The sequence below is a fragment of the Psittacula echo genome (assembly GCF_963264785.1).
Source record: "Psittacula echo genome assembly, chromosome: 1".
Lineage (NCBI taxonomy): Eukaryota > Metazoa > Chordata > Aves > Psittaciformes > Psittacidae > Psittacula > Psittacula echo.
In genome coordinates this window covers 77152737-77165197 of record NC_137735.1, presented here as the reverse complement: position 1 = coordinate 77165197, position 12461 = coordinate 77152737, and the positions used below count along the sequence as shown (strand labels likewise).

The following is a 12461-nucleotide window of genomic DNA, read 5'->3' as shown; positions in this document are numbered from 1 at the left end:
AGTCCTTCCAGCAAACATCAGGGAAGTTAAAATCCCCCACGACAACCACATCCTGTGACTGTGAGGCCGCTCTCAGCTGCCTGTAGAAGGCCTCGTCAACTTCCTCACCCTGATCTGGTGGCCTGTAACAGACACCCACAACAGTATCGCCCCTGCCAGCCTGCCCCTTAATTCTCACCCACAGACTCTCAACTCGCTCGTCCCCTGTCCCTGGACAGAACTCAGTACATTGCAGCTGCTCTCGCACATAAAGAGCAACCCCACCACCCCGCCTGGCTGGCCTGTCTTTCCTGAAAAGGACATAGCCCTCCATGACTATATTCCAGTCATGTGAGCTGTCCCACCAGCTGTTTGTGCTGCAGTATGAGGACACAGTCTAGGAGGAGCTATTCCCCGTGTCTGCTGGCGCCACAATAAAGAATACCTGCTTGTCAACTTAAGACTTTGTTGGCGAGTTTGTTCCTGGAGTTTTCTCTGAACCACTGTGTCCCCAGATGTGCTGTGGTTGAGCTCCCTCACCCCTGGGCTGTGATGGGGAGACTCTGTTCAGGTCATTCTCAGCCTTACAAGGCGTGAGTGCCAGTCTTTCTCGCATGTGGGCCTGGTGTGGAGGACCTGCAGGGTGCTCTGACCACCGTGAGGTGATTCCTGCTCTGGTTGCCTGTGGCTAGCCCAGGGGACACCTCTTCACATGACTTTCTCCAGGACTCGTGCCCTGCTGAAGCATCATTCCCCAGGGAGAAGACCTGGGGGTGGCCTCTGGCCACTCTTACGACAATCTTGCTGGGAAACTCCTGTAGCTCAGCAGGTCTTGAGCTTCTGTCACTGAGGCTGGGTTTGCTAGTGTGGCCAGCAAGTGTGGGGCTTGAAAATGCGTGGGAAAGGCAGTTTGCTTGTAGTCCTCAGACATGAGGCCAGGGCTTTGCCATTTCAGAGGGACCTGGCTACTCCCTGGGTGAGATTAAGCGTGAATGGGTCAACATCCCCCAAGTGGCTGAGCTTTCCCAGGTCTATCCAAGATGCATCTTCCTCTGAATACTTCATTAACGCCTACTCGCACTTTGCTCCCTCCCTGCCCCGCCGGGTTTCCACGGGAACGTTGGTGCTGGTGCTGTGCACACGCGTTGGTGGCCAGCGGCCAGGGCTGCAGAAGACACAGGAGCCAGAACTGCCACGGGAGACCCCCAGGCTCCCCTCAGGGCCGTGCGCATCCCGACCGTGTAGGAGCCCCAAGAGGCGGCTTCGGGACGAGGGCTGCCGAGCCCCTTCCCTTTGGGAGGCAGGGCGGGAGGGCTACGGGCGGTGCAGGCTCGGGACTCTGGGCTCTCCGCTTTCCTGGGGAGGGTCAGGGTCCCATTTGGGGTGCCGGGGGCGGGATCGGCCGCAGGAGCCACCGGCGGGGCAGGGCTCAGGCGCCCCTACAGCGTCCCAGCTGGGGGAGCAGCGCTGACTGCTGTAGCACCGATACTGTGCCGGTACGAGAGCGGTGTCGGTACTAGGCCGGGGGTGCCTGAGCGAGGCCGGAAGAGCAGCGGCAGCGGCCGCACGTCTGTCTGTGCTCGGCTCCACTCCAGGGGGCAGCGGGAGCCTCACCAGAGCAGGTGGGGGGCCGCGAGCGTGTTCCTCGTCCGGGGGTAGGAGCCTCCCCGAGCAGTGGAGACCGTGGAGGCCCCGGGCGGAGCGCTGACCCGGGGCAGCCGCGGGAGGAGCAGGGGCAGCCCCGTCCCATCCCGTCCCCGGTTGCCCCCTGCTACGGCCGGGCGGTCTCTGCCGCTCTGCCGTCGGTCAGGCAGCGGCGGCCCGTGGGGACTCCTGTGGCACCGGGCGGTCGCGGGGCCCGCACGGGGGGGAAAGGGCTCCGACTGCTGCCGCTGGAGGTTCTCCGGGAGTAAGTTCCTCCTGGAGGAGGTGAGGGGGGTACGTTCCTCTGGAAGGGGCTATATCCTTCCTTGTCTGGCCGGGCTGTGCTCCCGGGGTGCCCGGGCAAGGCTCCATGCGGGGTCTGCAGCTGCTGTGCCCCAGTGAGCGGAGCTGGTGGTGCTGGTGAATACATCTGCACAACAAAGTGAATACATCTGCTGGTGCCTTACAGGGACACAGGACGGGACCCTCCCTGCAAGGAAGGTGCCTCCACCTCGGTTCCCAAGCACTCCCCAAAATTGCAGCTGAGGCTCCTGGGCTGGGGGTGGGCTACACTCTCCAACTCCCTGTCACATCACATAGCGGAACAGAAAACAGTCCTTTTATGAGCTCCAAAATGCAGCATTCAGGCTCTCAGGGGTTGAAATTCTGAAAGCTATGCATTTTCAATAGTTGAAAACGGTGTCTAAGTCCCATGTTTTCATCTTTGGAGACTGGACTGAGTGCTGCAGTTTTGGGCCTCTGCAGCAGAGCCCTGTGTTTCTGCAGCTCAGAGGAAATAAAAAAAAAAAACCACCAAAAAAAACACAACAAACCCACAAACAAAAAAAACACCAAACCAACCAACCAACCAAAAACCAAAAAACCCACACCTAAGTCATTCATGTGTTTTCAGCACTCAAAAATGCAGGCTAAGTCCTTGCGGTGCTTAAGTGCTGCATATTTGGGACTTGGAAACAGAGGCTGTTGGCTGTTTTCAACCTCCAAAACAGAAGCTCAGGGGGAATTTTGGGTAGGTGGGAAAAAGAGGGGTGGAGGGAGGGTATTGGGATCTGTGTATTTGGGAAGGGAGTAGACAGGTGCGTGGACCACAGGTGGGGTCTGGTCACGCTGGCTCTCAAAGTTGCGGACACTGGCATGCACCAAGCTCAATTCAATGTCTGATAGTCTGTGGGGTAAAAGCACCTTTTCCCCCTCTCTTTACATGCCCAACTCTTTATTCAAGGCATGTACAACCACTGGAACAGTTACTCAATAATGACAACATACAAGTATGACAATTTACAGTCATATACAAATTATGACAGTGATTGATTTACAACCTGGCCAAGAGCCCAGATTGCTGCAATCAGCTGGAGCTTTAACTGGCTTGTAACAAGAAGGTGCATTTATTAAGTCAAAGCTGGCAACAAGAAGCAGCTTCACTTCCCCAATGGGAATGTCCATCAACAGGAGCATTGTGTAGCCAGAACTGGAGTTTCAAAAAGCTGTACCTGAAATTACCTGAAAGTGAAACAAGCAGCAGGAATTGTTATTACCTAGGGCTTCAAATCCCCTGAGCAGTAACATGCTGGACAGCCTGTCAGCTGAAGCTGTAAGAAAGCAGGAACGTCTCTTATCTGAAGCGCTCAGTCATTGGACCTGCCCTACAGCTGGAGCTGTGACATCCATCAGCCAGGGCTGCACACCTAGCACAGGTTGAAAAGGACAGCACCTCCTCTCTGTAGCCTTCACGAGGGAGAGCCAAGCTGACCTGTAACAGGAAGGAGTGACTATTAGCAGGAACATCCCACGGCTGCAGTTGAAATTACCTGGAGCTGTGAGGAGCTGAGGTGTCCATCTGTCAGACCTGTACTCCGAGGCAGTTGCAGGCAGAACTGTCCTCAACAAGGAGCTCTGAGCAGCAAAGAGCCCTCTCTCTTCCCTCAGGGATTAAATCCATGCCAAGTGCCTCTCTCTGCACAGAGGAGTCTCTTCTAGTTTCATTTCCGAGGACAGATCTCCTGCAGCAGGCAGGTGGATATGGGCACGGCAGTGTGGAAACCTCCTCCGTACCTGTGAAAGGGATCAAAACTGCTCAGTCAGAGCTCCTGGGGTGGACAGCATGGCCCCACATAACCCGTGGGAGATACCTGTCCCTGTCCAGGGCAAGGGCAACTCTTTCCTCCCTCCTGCCCCTTGCTTTTGGCAGAGGCTGCGCAGCACTGACATGGGGAGGGAGAAGCAGCAACTGAAGAGCTCAAGGCTCACCTGGAAAAAACACATTCCTCCCCCACAGAGCAGGTGAGAATGCACAGCTTGCCAAAACCCCTCTGCTCAGGGAGGAGCATTTCAGGCACCAAACACCATTGAGCAATCCTGGGACTGAGGTCTGGCTGACACAGCACTCCCCTGCCACCCTGCCCTGGAGTGGGACTGGGGCAGCTGCAGGCTGTGCTTCACATCCTGCTAATGTCAGGTAACCCGCAGGGCACTCAACACAACCAGAAACACCACCACCTCATCCCAGGCAACCGCCAGGCACAACAGATGTGGGATGCAGTCACAGGCCCGACCCTGCTGCTGCCTGGGATCAGCATCAGCCCCAGACTGCCCTACAACACGACCGGTACCAATGCCAGTAGCCACAAGCATGGCACATTTTCCTCCTCGAGCACTGCCAGGCACAGCTTCTTTGGCTTACCTGTGTTTGGGGTGTTCCCACCTGCCTGACCCTGCCAGATGCCCCCAGAGCAAAGCATGGCCACCCACCTGCTTCAGAGCACTCATCAGACACTTCCTGCCATATCGGTGTTCCCTGGTGCTACCTATGTCAGGGCCATGGCTCCTCGCTCTAGCCCAGGCTGAGCCCTTCTGCTGCTCTGCTCCTCCCCTGTGCCATTGCCTGCACTGAAAAGCCCATCATGAGGAAGTGGCTGCAGTGTTACAGCCAAGAGGATGAAGCTCTTCGAGCAGGAGCTCCCAGCCCACACCGCAGCCAAGAGGCAGACAGCCTCTTGGTTTTCCCTGTTGCCAGGAGTGCCTGGTGTGAATGCCCCTCCTCAAATCACTGCAGGGGTTGGAAGGGCGAGGAGCCCAGCCAGTATTGTTATTCAGATAATCTGTTGCAGATTATCTGAAGTTTTACTGAATCTTTCTGGTTTGTGTTTGTGGAATAGTTATCTATAGGAGTAACTTGGTCTAAGAAGTTTGCCTTTATGCTAGCACAGGATGCTGTGTTGCTTGAAGTCCGTGTCCTCTGTGACGTGCTAACCTTAGTCCTTACTCTCTAGAGCATAACCAAAGCATCTAGGGTCTATTGCATATAGGATGAGTTATTTGATAACCTGGCAAGGTAGAAATCTAGCCGGCCAACTTGGCAAAACTTACTTTTAAGGTGACCTGAAGTAAACTGCCTTCATTATAATACTAAAAAACACACCTACAGATCAAGAAGACTCTTGATCAAGTGAAGACCCATGCAAGCGTAATAGCAGAAGAGAGTATCACTGCAGATGTAATTGTGTGTAAATCGCTAACCAATCATTGTAACTGGGAATGTACTACCTTGTAAATTTTGCATATAAATGTAAGAATGAAATTGGCATTGGGTGTGCTTGATTTGTGGAAATTCCTCCTAGCATCCAGCGCTGCAATAAGGAAGTGCCTACTTCTTAATGTTGCATTGGTGTTAAGGAGTGTTATTCTCCTGCCTTTCGGAGACATCCCCACTCTGTCCCCTCGGCCATGCAGAGGCTGTTGTTGGCAGCTGAGACTTCCGTGCTCCTCCCTCGTTAACTCACTGTAGGCAGAAAAACCTGTTCGTCAATGCAAACCCCGCTTTCAAGGGATTAAAGTGCTGGAACTGAGCCCTGTCGGCCACTACACCTGCCACGTGCCCGTAACCTCCCTCCCCTCTTTTTATTTCGCCCACGAGGGATGACAGTTCTACCCTTCGGTGCACCTGAAGCTTCCCAGGCGAATCAGGAGCCTCAGGACCTCCTGGGGAGGCTCCTCCTGGGACCAGGGCCAGAGCAGGCTTTGTTTCCTTCTCTCCCAGTTCCGGGCTGGCGGTCCCAAGTTCCCCTGTCCCAACCTGCCGCTCAGTTGCTCTTCTGATCCTCCTGCAGCGACGCCGCCTCCACCAGTGCGCTCGGAGGCAGAAACTGGGCAGGACCCGCTAACGAGACTGAGCCCGCCCCGATATTCCCCGGGAAGCACCGACAACTGGGACACTATGCCCGAGGTTTTCCCACTGTTGTAGGTGCAGCTGGAAGGCTGCGACGGGGAGAGCTCCAGCCTCAGCACAGCTCCGGATGGCAACCCTTCCACAGATTCTTGTGATATGGACTGTTGTACAGGGGGGTATTGCTTAAAGTACATTGCTTGCTTAACGCCTGTCATGCTGTTAGCATCAGAACAAACACATAACCACTGGAATGGTTATATGAGGTGCTTTATTAAGGCGCCAAGAACCAGGGGTACTCACCCAAATCTGGTTCTAACCCCGTCACATCGCGTTCGCAATTTATACACTACAAATCGGCTGATGCAATACGCCTATACAGATTTATGATCTATTCCCGCTTTGTATTATAATGATCTTCACACTTGCACCTGCACTCTGATGACTTAATCTTGGTCCAAACTGTGGAACTATTGTTAACTAGTTTCTTAAGTGCAACTGGTCAGAACGATAGTTCCAGCCAGGTTTCGAACAAAGTTTTCTGTTCTAACTTTATTCTTGGATATTTTCAGTCATCGTACAAATCGTTCCTTGATTAGGTTTCTAACATAATGCTTAGTTATAAAGTAACTAAAGATAAATGTACAATTGTTTTCCTTATGATTTATGATTTCTAAACACAATAGCCTACTGGAATAGTGTCTAAAATACAGAACAGTGAAGTTACAAAATTTTAACATATGTACGAAGGCTTTCTTTGCAAACTGCAAACTTTTCAAATATAATCACTTCTATCACTCTTATATGATTATGACAAACATAAAATTTCACCCTTCTCTAACAATGCCTTACCCTGATTTATTAGGGGCTACAGCTACTTGCTAAACAATGTATACTGCTTGCTTAATATTTCTTGTGCCTGCCAAGGCAGGTTGGAAGGATGCAAGGCTATTGATAAGAGGAAAGGAACTGTGACTTGGTTCCTGCTCCTTGGACCCCTAAGCCGTTCAAAACCAGCCTCCGAGCTTGGACCGAGACCAAGGGGCTAGGGAGCATGCGTGATGACTAGAGGTGAAAAGTTCAGACCCGAGGAAGACTCGTTTACTTCATCTTGAGACCCTCGCCCACGATCATCAGGAGGCACTGCGCAAGTGCAAAGAACTTTTTTCCTCATTATAATATGAAGCGGAGATAGAACATTAATATGTATAGGCGTGTTGTGTAACCTAATTAATATGTATACCTTTAGAGAATAAATAGAGAGGGAAAACGACACTGGGTAGCGCATGCTTTTGGAGGAACGATCCCCCATGCACCTCAGCTGAATAAAAGCATACCTACTTTAAAACTTTAACGAGTTGTGGAGTCTATCCGCGTATCACTTGCAAGCTGGGTCTCGGCAACCACGATCACGTTTAGAAAACAGATACGCATAGACACGGCTCCGGGTTCTCTGCCGGACCGGCTCTCTGCTGAGAGGGCAGGTTAACCCCTGCGGAGCTGAGCCTCCGGCAGGGCCCCGAGGCGGCAGCTCGCTCCTTCAGCCCCGGCCCGGAAGAGGTGGTTCCCCCACTCCAGCCAGGCAGCGCCGACAACACGCCCGGTCAGTTCTGCCCCTACGGGCACCCCCCAAGAAACCGCTGCCGGACACTTACCGCGCACGCCCCCGGTCTGGCAGCCCGGAGGCCCCGGGCAGGGCAGGGCAGGGCAGGGCAGGGCAGGGCAGGGGTTTCCGCTCAGACCCCGCCGCGCACCACCCACATCGCAAACACGGTAGCACGCCCTAGGCTCCGCTGCGCAGCATTTCAACGCCTTGTCGCCGTAGCGCCTCCTAACGGTCGATCTCGGGATTGGCAGCACAGGGCGGGCCCTCCGGCCGCCGTCGCAATGGCTTCCCCCTAGTGGAGACACCGCGGCATAGCGCACCCCTTGAGCCACGGCGCCCCTGGCGGTCGACACACAGCACTTCAGATACTGGGCACCTCAGCGCCCCCTGGCGAGCAAAACGCAACACATCAGCGACTCGGCAACTCGGCGCCCCCCTCGGGAGCGCCAGGGGCCACTACCAAATCAGCAGTCATGACAACACACGGTAGACCGTAAAGTAGCTGCAGCGGTGGTGGTGGGGGAATGGAGTGGGCAACCTGAGAACCTCAGCCCTGACATGCACATCCTCCGGGTGGCTAGACCAGGGATGTGCGCAGTGAGTGCCCAACCATGGGGAAAGGGCATGGGGGGCCAGCGTGTGCTTCTGTCAATCCCGAGATCGACCGCCAGGCAGTACTGAGGTGCCAAGTCTCTGAAGTGGGGGCCGCCAGGGGGCGATGAAGTGCCAAAATGTTGATGTGCTGCGTGGAGGCAGCCAGGGGGCGCTGCAGTGCCAATGTGTAATGTGGGAGCCGCTAGGGGACACCCACCGCGGAGCCGAGTTGCTGATGTGCTGCATATAGACCGCCAGGGGGTGCTGCGGAGTCAAAATTCTGAAGCGCTGTGTGGCGGCCGCCAGCGGATGTTGGGGCGCTCTGGTCCTGCTGTGCTGTCTTGTCGGCTGCCAGGAACAGTAGTGCGGGGCGGTAATGAGCCTGGCTGCAGCGTTCCAGCAGCTAGAGGGCGCTGTGGTGTTGGGTCACGGAAGTTCTCCGTGGTGGTCGCCAGAGGGGGCTGAAGAACCGATTCGCTGTGCCACCCTGGTCTGGCATACGGTGGGGCTGAGGCGCTATGGGTTCCCATTTTGCTCTCCCCACCACCCCCCCGCCGAGGCTCCAGTCTGTGCTGCCCACACCACTAACATGGTATCGCCCCCTGGAGGCCTCCAAGTAGCATTTCAATGCCTTTTAACAGAAAGCCCCCTGACGGTTGATCTCCGACTGGAAGCACAGGGCACTGCCCCTCCTGCAACGGCGCACCCCCAAGGGAGAAACCGCGTAAAGCATTGCTTGCGCCACGGCGCCCCTTGTCGGCCCCGATGCAACACATCAGTACCTCTCTCCATCCCCCTGTCTGTTGCCGGGCACTCACCACGAACGTCCCTCCTCTGGCCACCCGGAGAATGGGCATAGGGGGGGCTGAGGCTCTCTGGGTTCACACTCCGCCTCACCACCGCCGCCTGCAGCTTATGGCTCCACCGCGCGCTGCCCACACCGATAAAACGGTAGCGCCCCTCGGCGCTCAACACACACAACATCATGCCTCGCACCGCAGCACCCCCTGGAGGCCGCCACGCAGCACATCTGCGACTCAGCATCTCAGCGCCCTCTGGCGGCCGCCACGCAGCACAGCAGGGACTAGGCACTTCAACGCCCCCTGCCGGCAGCCACACAGTACACAAGGGTCTCAGAACCTCACCGCCCCCTGGCGGCAGACACGCAGCACTTTGGCACCACGTCGACCCCTGGCGGCCGCCATGCGGCACATCAGTGACTCAGCACCTCACCAGTCCCTGGTGGCCTGTCAGGACTGGCAGAAACGCGTGTCAGCCCCTTCATCCCCACCTGTCGCTGAGCACTCAACGCGCACGTCCCTTGTCTAGCAGCTCTGAGGATGCATCTGGCTGGGTCGAGCCTCCATCCCCGGATGGCTGTCACTCAATTCCACTGTTGCTTTTGACTCTGCTGCTTGTAAGCTCTGTGTGCTGTCTTCATCTCTTGGATTGCAGCAGTCCCTGGCAGCCGCTACATAGTGGAGCCTTGTCACTGCAGTGGCCCCTGACAGTTGATCTCGGAACTGAGAGAAGTGCGCTCTGCGGGCCACCCCCGCGCCTGTGCCCCTGGTGAAGGCACCGCTGCATAACACACCCCTTGCACCACGGCACCCCCTGGCGGCCTCCAAGCACCACTTCAGCACGGCAGCGCCCTCTGGCCGCTGATCTCAGGATCAGCCTGAAGAGGGAAAACGAGCTGCATTTCACCTGAGCCCACAGCTGCTGTGCAGAACCCCTAGCTCTCTGCTTGTGGGCATGCAGGAATACACTGTCACAGCTTCCAGGCACAACGACACCCTCTCAGCTAGAGGTGCCAATTTCTGCATCACATTTTATTGCAGAGGAACATTAACCTGAGCCTTGACATGATTTACATTACTGTTTTTATTTATTTCTTTGTTCACATGAGCAAGTCACTGCATTCAGAGTGCTGCTGCAGCCTCAGCTGGTGGAGGCTGCTGCGCCCTTCCTCTAAACTTCTTACCACTCTGCTGATTTTCTTCCCACAGCACAGAATGCTCCATTTTTTACTCTACCCCCTGGGCTGTGTGCTGGAGCCTGGAAATCCTCACATCAGATCTGGGAAGCTGCAGGCTTCCCTGCCCATGGTGCAGCACTGCCTGCATGCAGGTACACATCAGGGAAAACCCAACCACTCACTCCGTGCTTTCCAGGGAAACCGCGGCAGCTCTGGATGCGTATGCCACAAGGGAAAAAATGCCTGCTTCCAGCCCTGCGGTGCTCTGGGAGAGGCTACGGCTGTGCATGGGCTCTGTGCACGGGCTTCCCAGACACTCCATTGTTTCTTCCTTTGGCTGAGGGGGGGAGCTGAGCCACAGCAGGGATGGGGTCCCCATCACCTAAACAATCCCCTTTTTCATATCCCAAAGGGACACCCAAATACTCCTCTCCTTCCTCACCACACTCCCAGCAGAGCAGCTGCTGGCAGGTCACAGCAGCCAAGAGCGGGCACAACAGCACCTGTGATGATGAACATGGTGCCAAATGCACTGCCCTGAGTGGCATCGCAGTGGCTGCACTTGGGGACTTGCCTGATGCAAATGCTGTGAGTCCCAGCAGGGCTGCTAAGGTTGCTGTGGGAGCACAAAACCCACCAGCACCTGACACCTTGTTCTACCGACTCTGGGTTTAACTCCTGTACCTTCTGTCAAAGGGAACTCACATATTTCATGGATATGGGAAGCTCTGCAATTCAAACTGCATTGAAATAAGGCAGTCTAGAAGAGCCTCGTGTCAGCATCTGCAAAAGTTGTCCTCAATTTTAATTCACACACATGCACAATACACATACAGAGTGTTCTTCATACTGTCAGAGGAAACAGCACATGCTGCAGAGACAGTGTCAGAAGTTGATCATTACTTCTAGTAACGACGTGGTGGCATGGCCAGCTGTGGAGGCAGAACTGACAAGTTAGTTAACAAGTTTGATGTGATCCACACACCCAACCAGCCAAGTGCTTCTGCTCCTGATGTATATGACCCAGAGGCTTTCTCAGCTCTGTCCTTAACTGGATGTCACAAGCCAACCCTGTCCTCGTTGGGCCTTCCTCTCTGAGGCTTGCATGCTTAAGGATCCTAAACAACTAAGAAACTCAGAAAACTGTCACAAAGCCTAAACACCAGCTCAGGTGCTGATAAAATACGCTCCCAAGCAATTTTTAAGACTTCACGGCACAAGTATAACTAGGTCCTAGATGATCTTGGTTGGTTCCAGGCACCATGACCTACACAAGCCCCAGGGAAGTCTGAGCTTGTGGCCTCTGCAATTTACCTTCTGAAGCAGTAAGACGATCTGGATGCTGCAGGCCCTTTTCAGCACCAGCAGATCTCATAGCTGATGAGGCTGCTCCTCAGAGGCATTCTGGTGACTCAGGCTTAGGGGTCTTCTACAGGATGTCATTTTTTCATTCCCATGTTTCAACTCCAACAACTGTGCAACTTTTCAGGCACTTCCCCACTGCCATTTAGTAGAAAGTGTTACTTGGCATAGGCCTTCAGGACACAGCAGACAGCAGCTGCCACAACATCACCTAGACTGGGACAGCTCTGCATAGATCCCATGACTCAGACACAATTTATCTACAAGCTGTGTAAGAATAACCCCCTTCTGGGTAAATGCTGGCACTGGCAATACCCCGAGACACAAGAAGGGATGAAACAGGGATTATCTTTCAGCACAACAATCAGCTCCACAGTACCAAAAGTGACACTCGAGAGCAAGCAATTCCAGATCTGATTTTTAAAACAACTCGGCTCACGCTCCTCCCAGCAGCATCACAGTGTCCATTCAAGATATATCCCTGAAGGCAGACACCAAAGCCCCCACGGCCTGGCAGGGCATGGAGGAATCCCACCCAGGACAGGTCTGAGAGAAGCTTGCATCCTGGCTGGAGTGCATACACTCCACGGTGAGCAGATGCACCAGGCCAAGGTGACCAACCTGCCCTGGGGGCAATGCATTGTTGGCCACTTGTGGCATGAACAAACTGCATTCCTTTCCCTCATCTCACGTTTCAGCTCAGGAGTCAGAGCGAGCCAAGCCAACAACCCTCACCAGCACAAGGGGAGTGGGCACAGCTTTTCAGGGGCATGGATACGATCCTTCAGCCAGCCCACCCATCGGAAATGAGTTCATACAGCCACAGCAAACCAGAGCTTATTGGCTCGACCCCGTCTAACACTTCAGATGAAGAACATGACACTTCGCTACAGCGGTTTTCCACCACAGCCAGCAGTGGCCAAATGACAAGCCAGCAACCACGTTCTTAAAAGAGCACTTTCTGTATGGCAAGGGATGCACAATGCTCTACAGCCACCTGCATTCAACAGAATTAGGGACTTGGATAAAAGCTGCAGACATCAGTAGTTTCTTGGTATGTTTAGGCAAAAGGCACTCAAACTGTACACTTAAAATAAAAATACTTTCTACCTGCA

General features: G+C 54.5%; 1 protein-coding gene across 5 annotated transcripts; it reads right to left on the bottom strand.

Annotated features, from left to right (window-relative positions):
• Positions 1 to 2662: 2662 nt before the first annotated feature.
• LOC308228744 (uncharacterized protein) lies at positions 2663 to 9597 on the bottom strand. 5 transcript variants are annotated; one of them, XR_013958249.1, is made up of 3 exons: positions 9298 to 9597; positions 3491 to 3696; positions 2663 to 3394 (listed from the first exon to the last, which is right to left on the bottom strand). XR_013958249.1 is itself a non-coding variant. In XM_080632277.1 (3 exons), exons 1-3 carry the CDS (start codon positions 9048 to 9050, stop codon positions 3257 to 3259), a joined length of 570 nt encoding a protein of 189 aa, XP_080488403.1. In that variant the 5' UTR covers positions 9051 to 9286; the 3' UTR covers positions 2663 to 3256. The 5 variants fall into 5 exon arrangements, 1 of the variants encoding a protein (XP_080488403.1); XR_013958250.1 differs by lacking the exon at positions 9298 to 9597 and adding an exon at positions 7462 to 9286 and having other exon boundaries at positions 2663 to 3413; XR_013958251.1 differs by lacking the exon at positions 9298 to 9597 and adding an exon at positions 7462 to 9286.
• Between the last annotated feature and the right edge of the window lie 2864 nt (positions 9598 to 12461).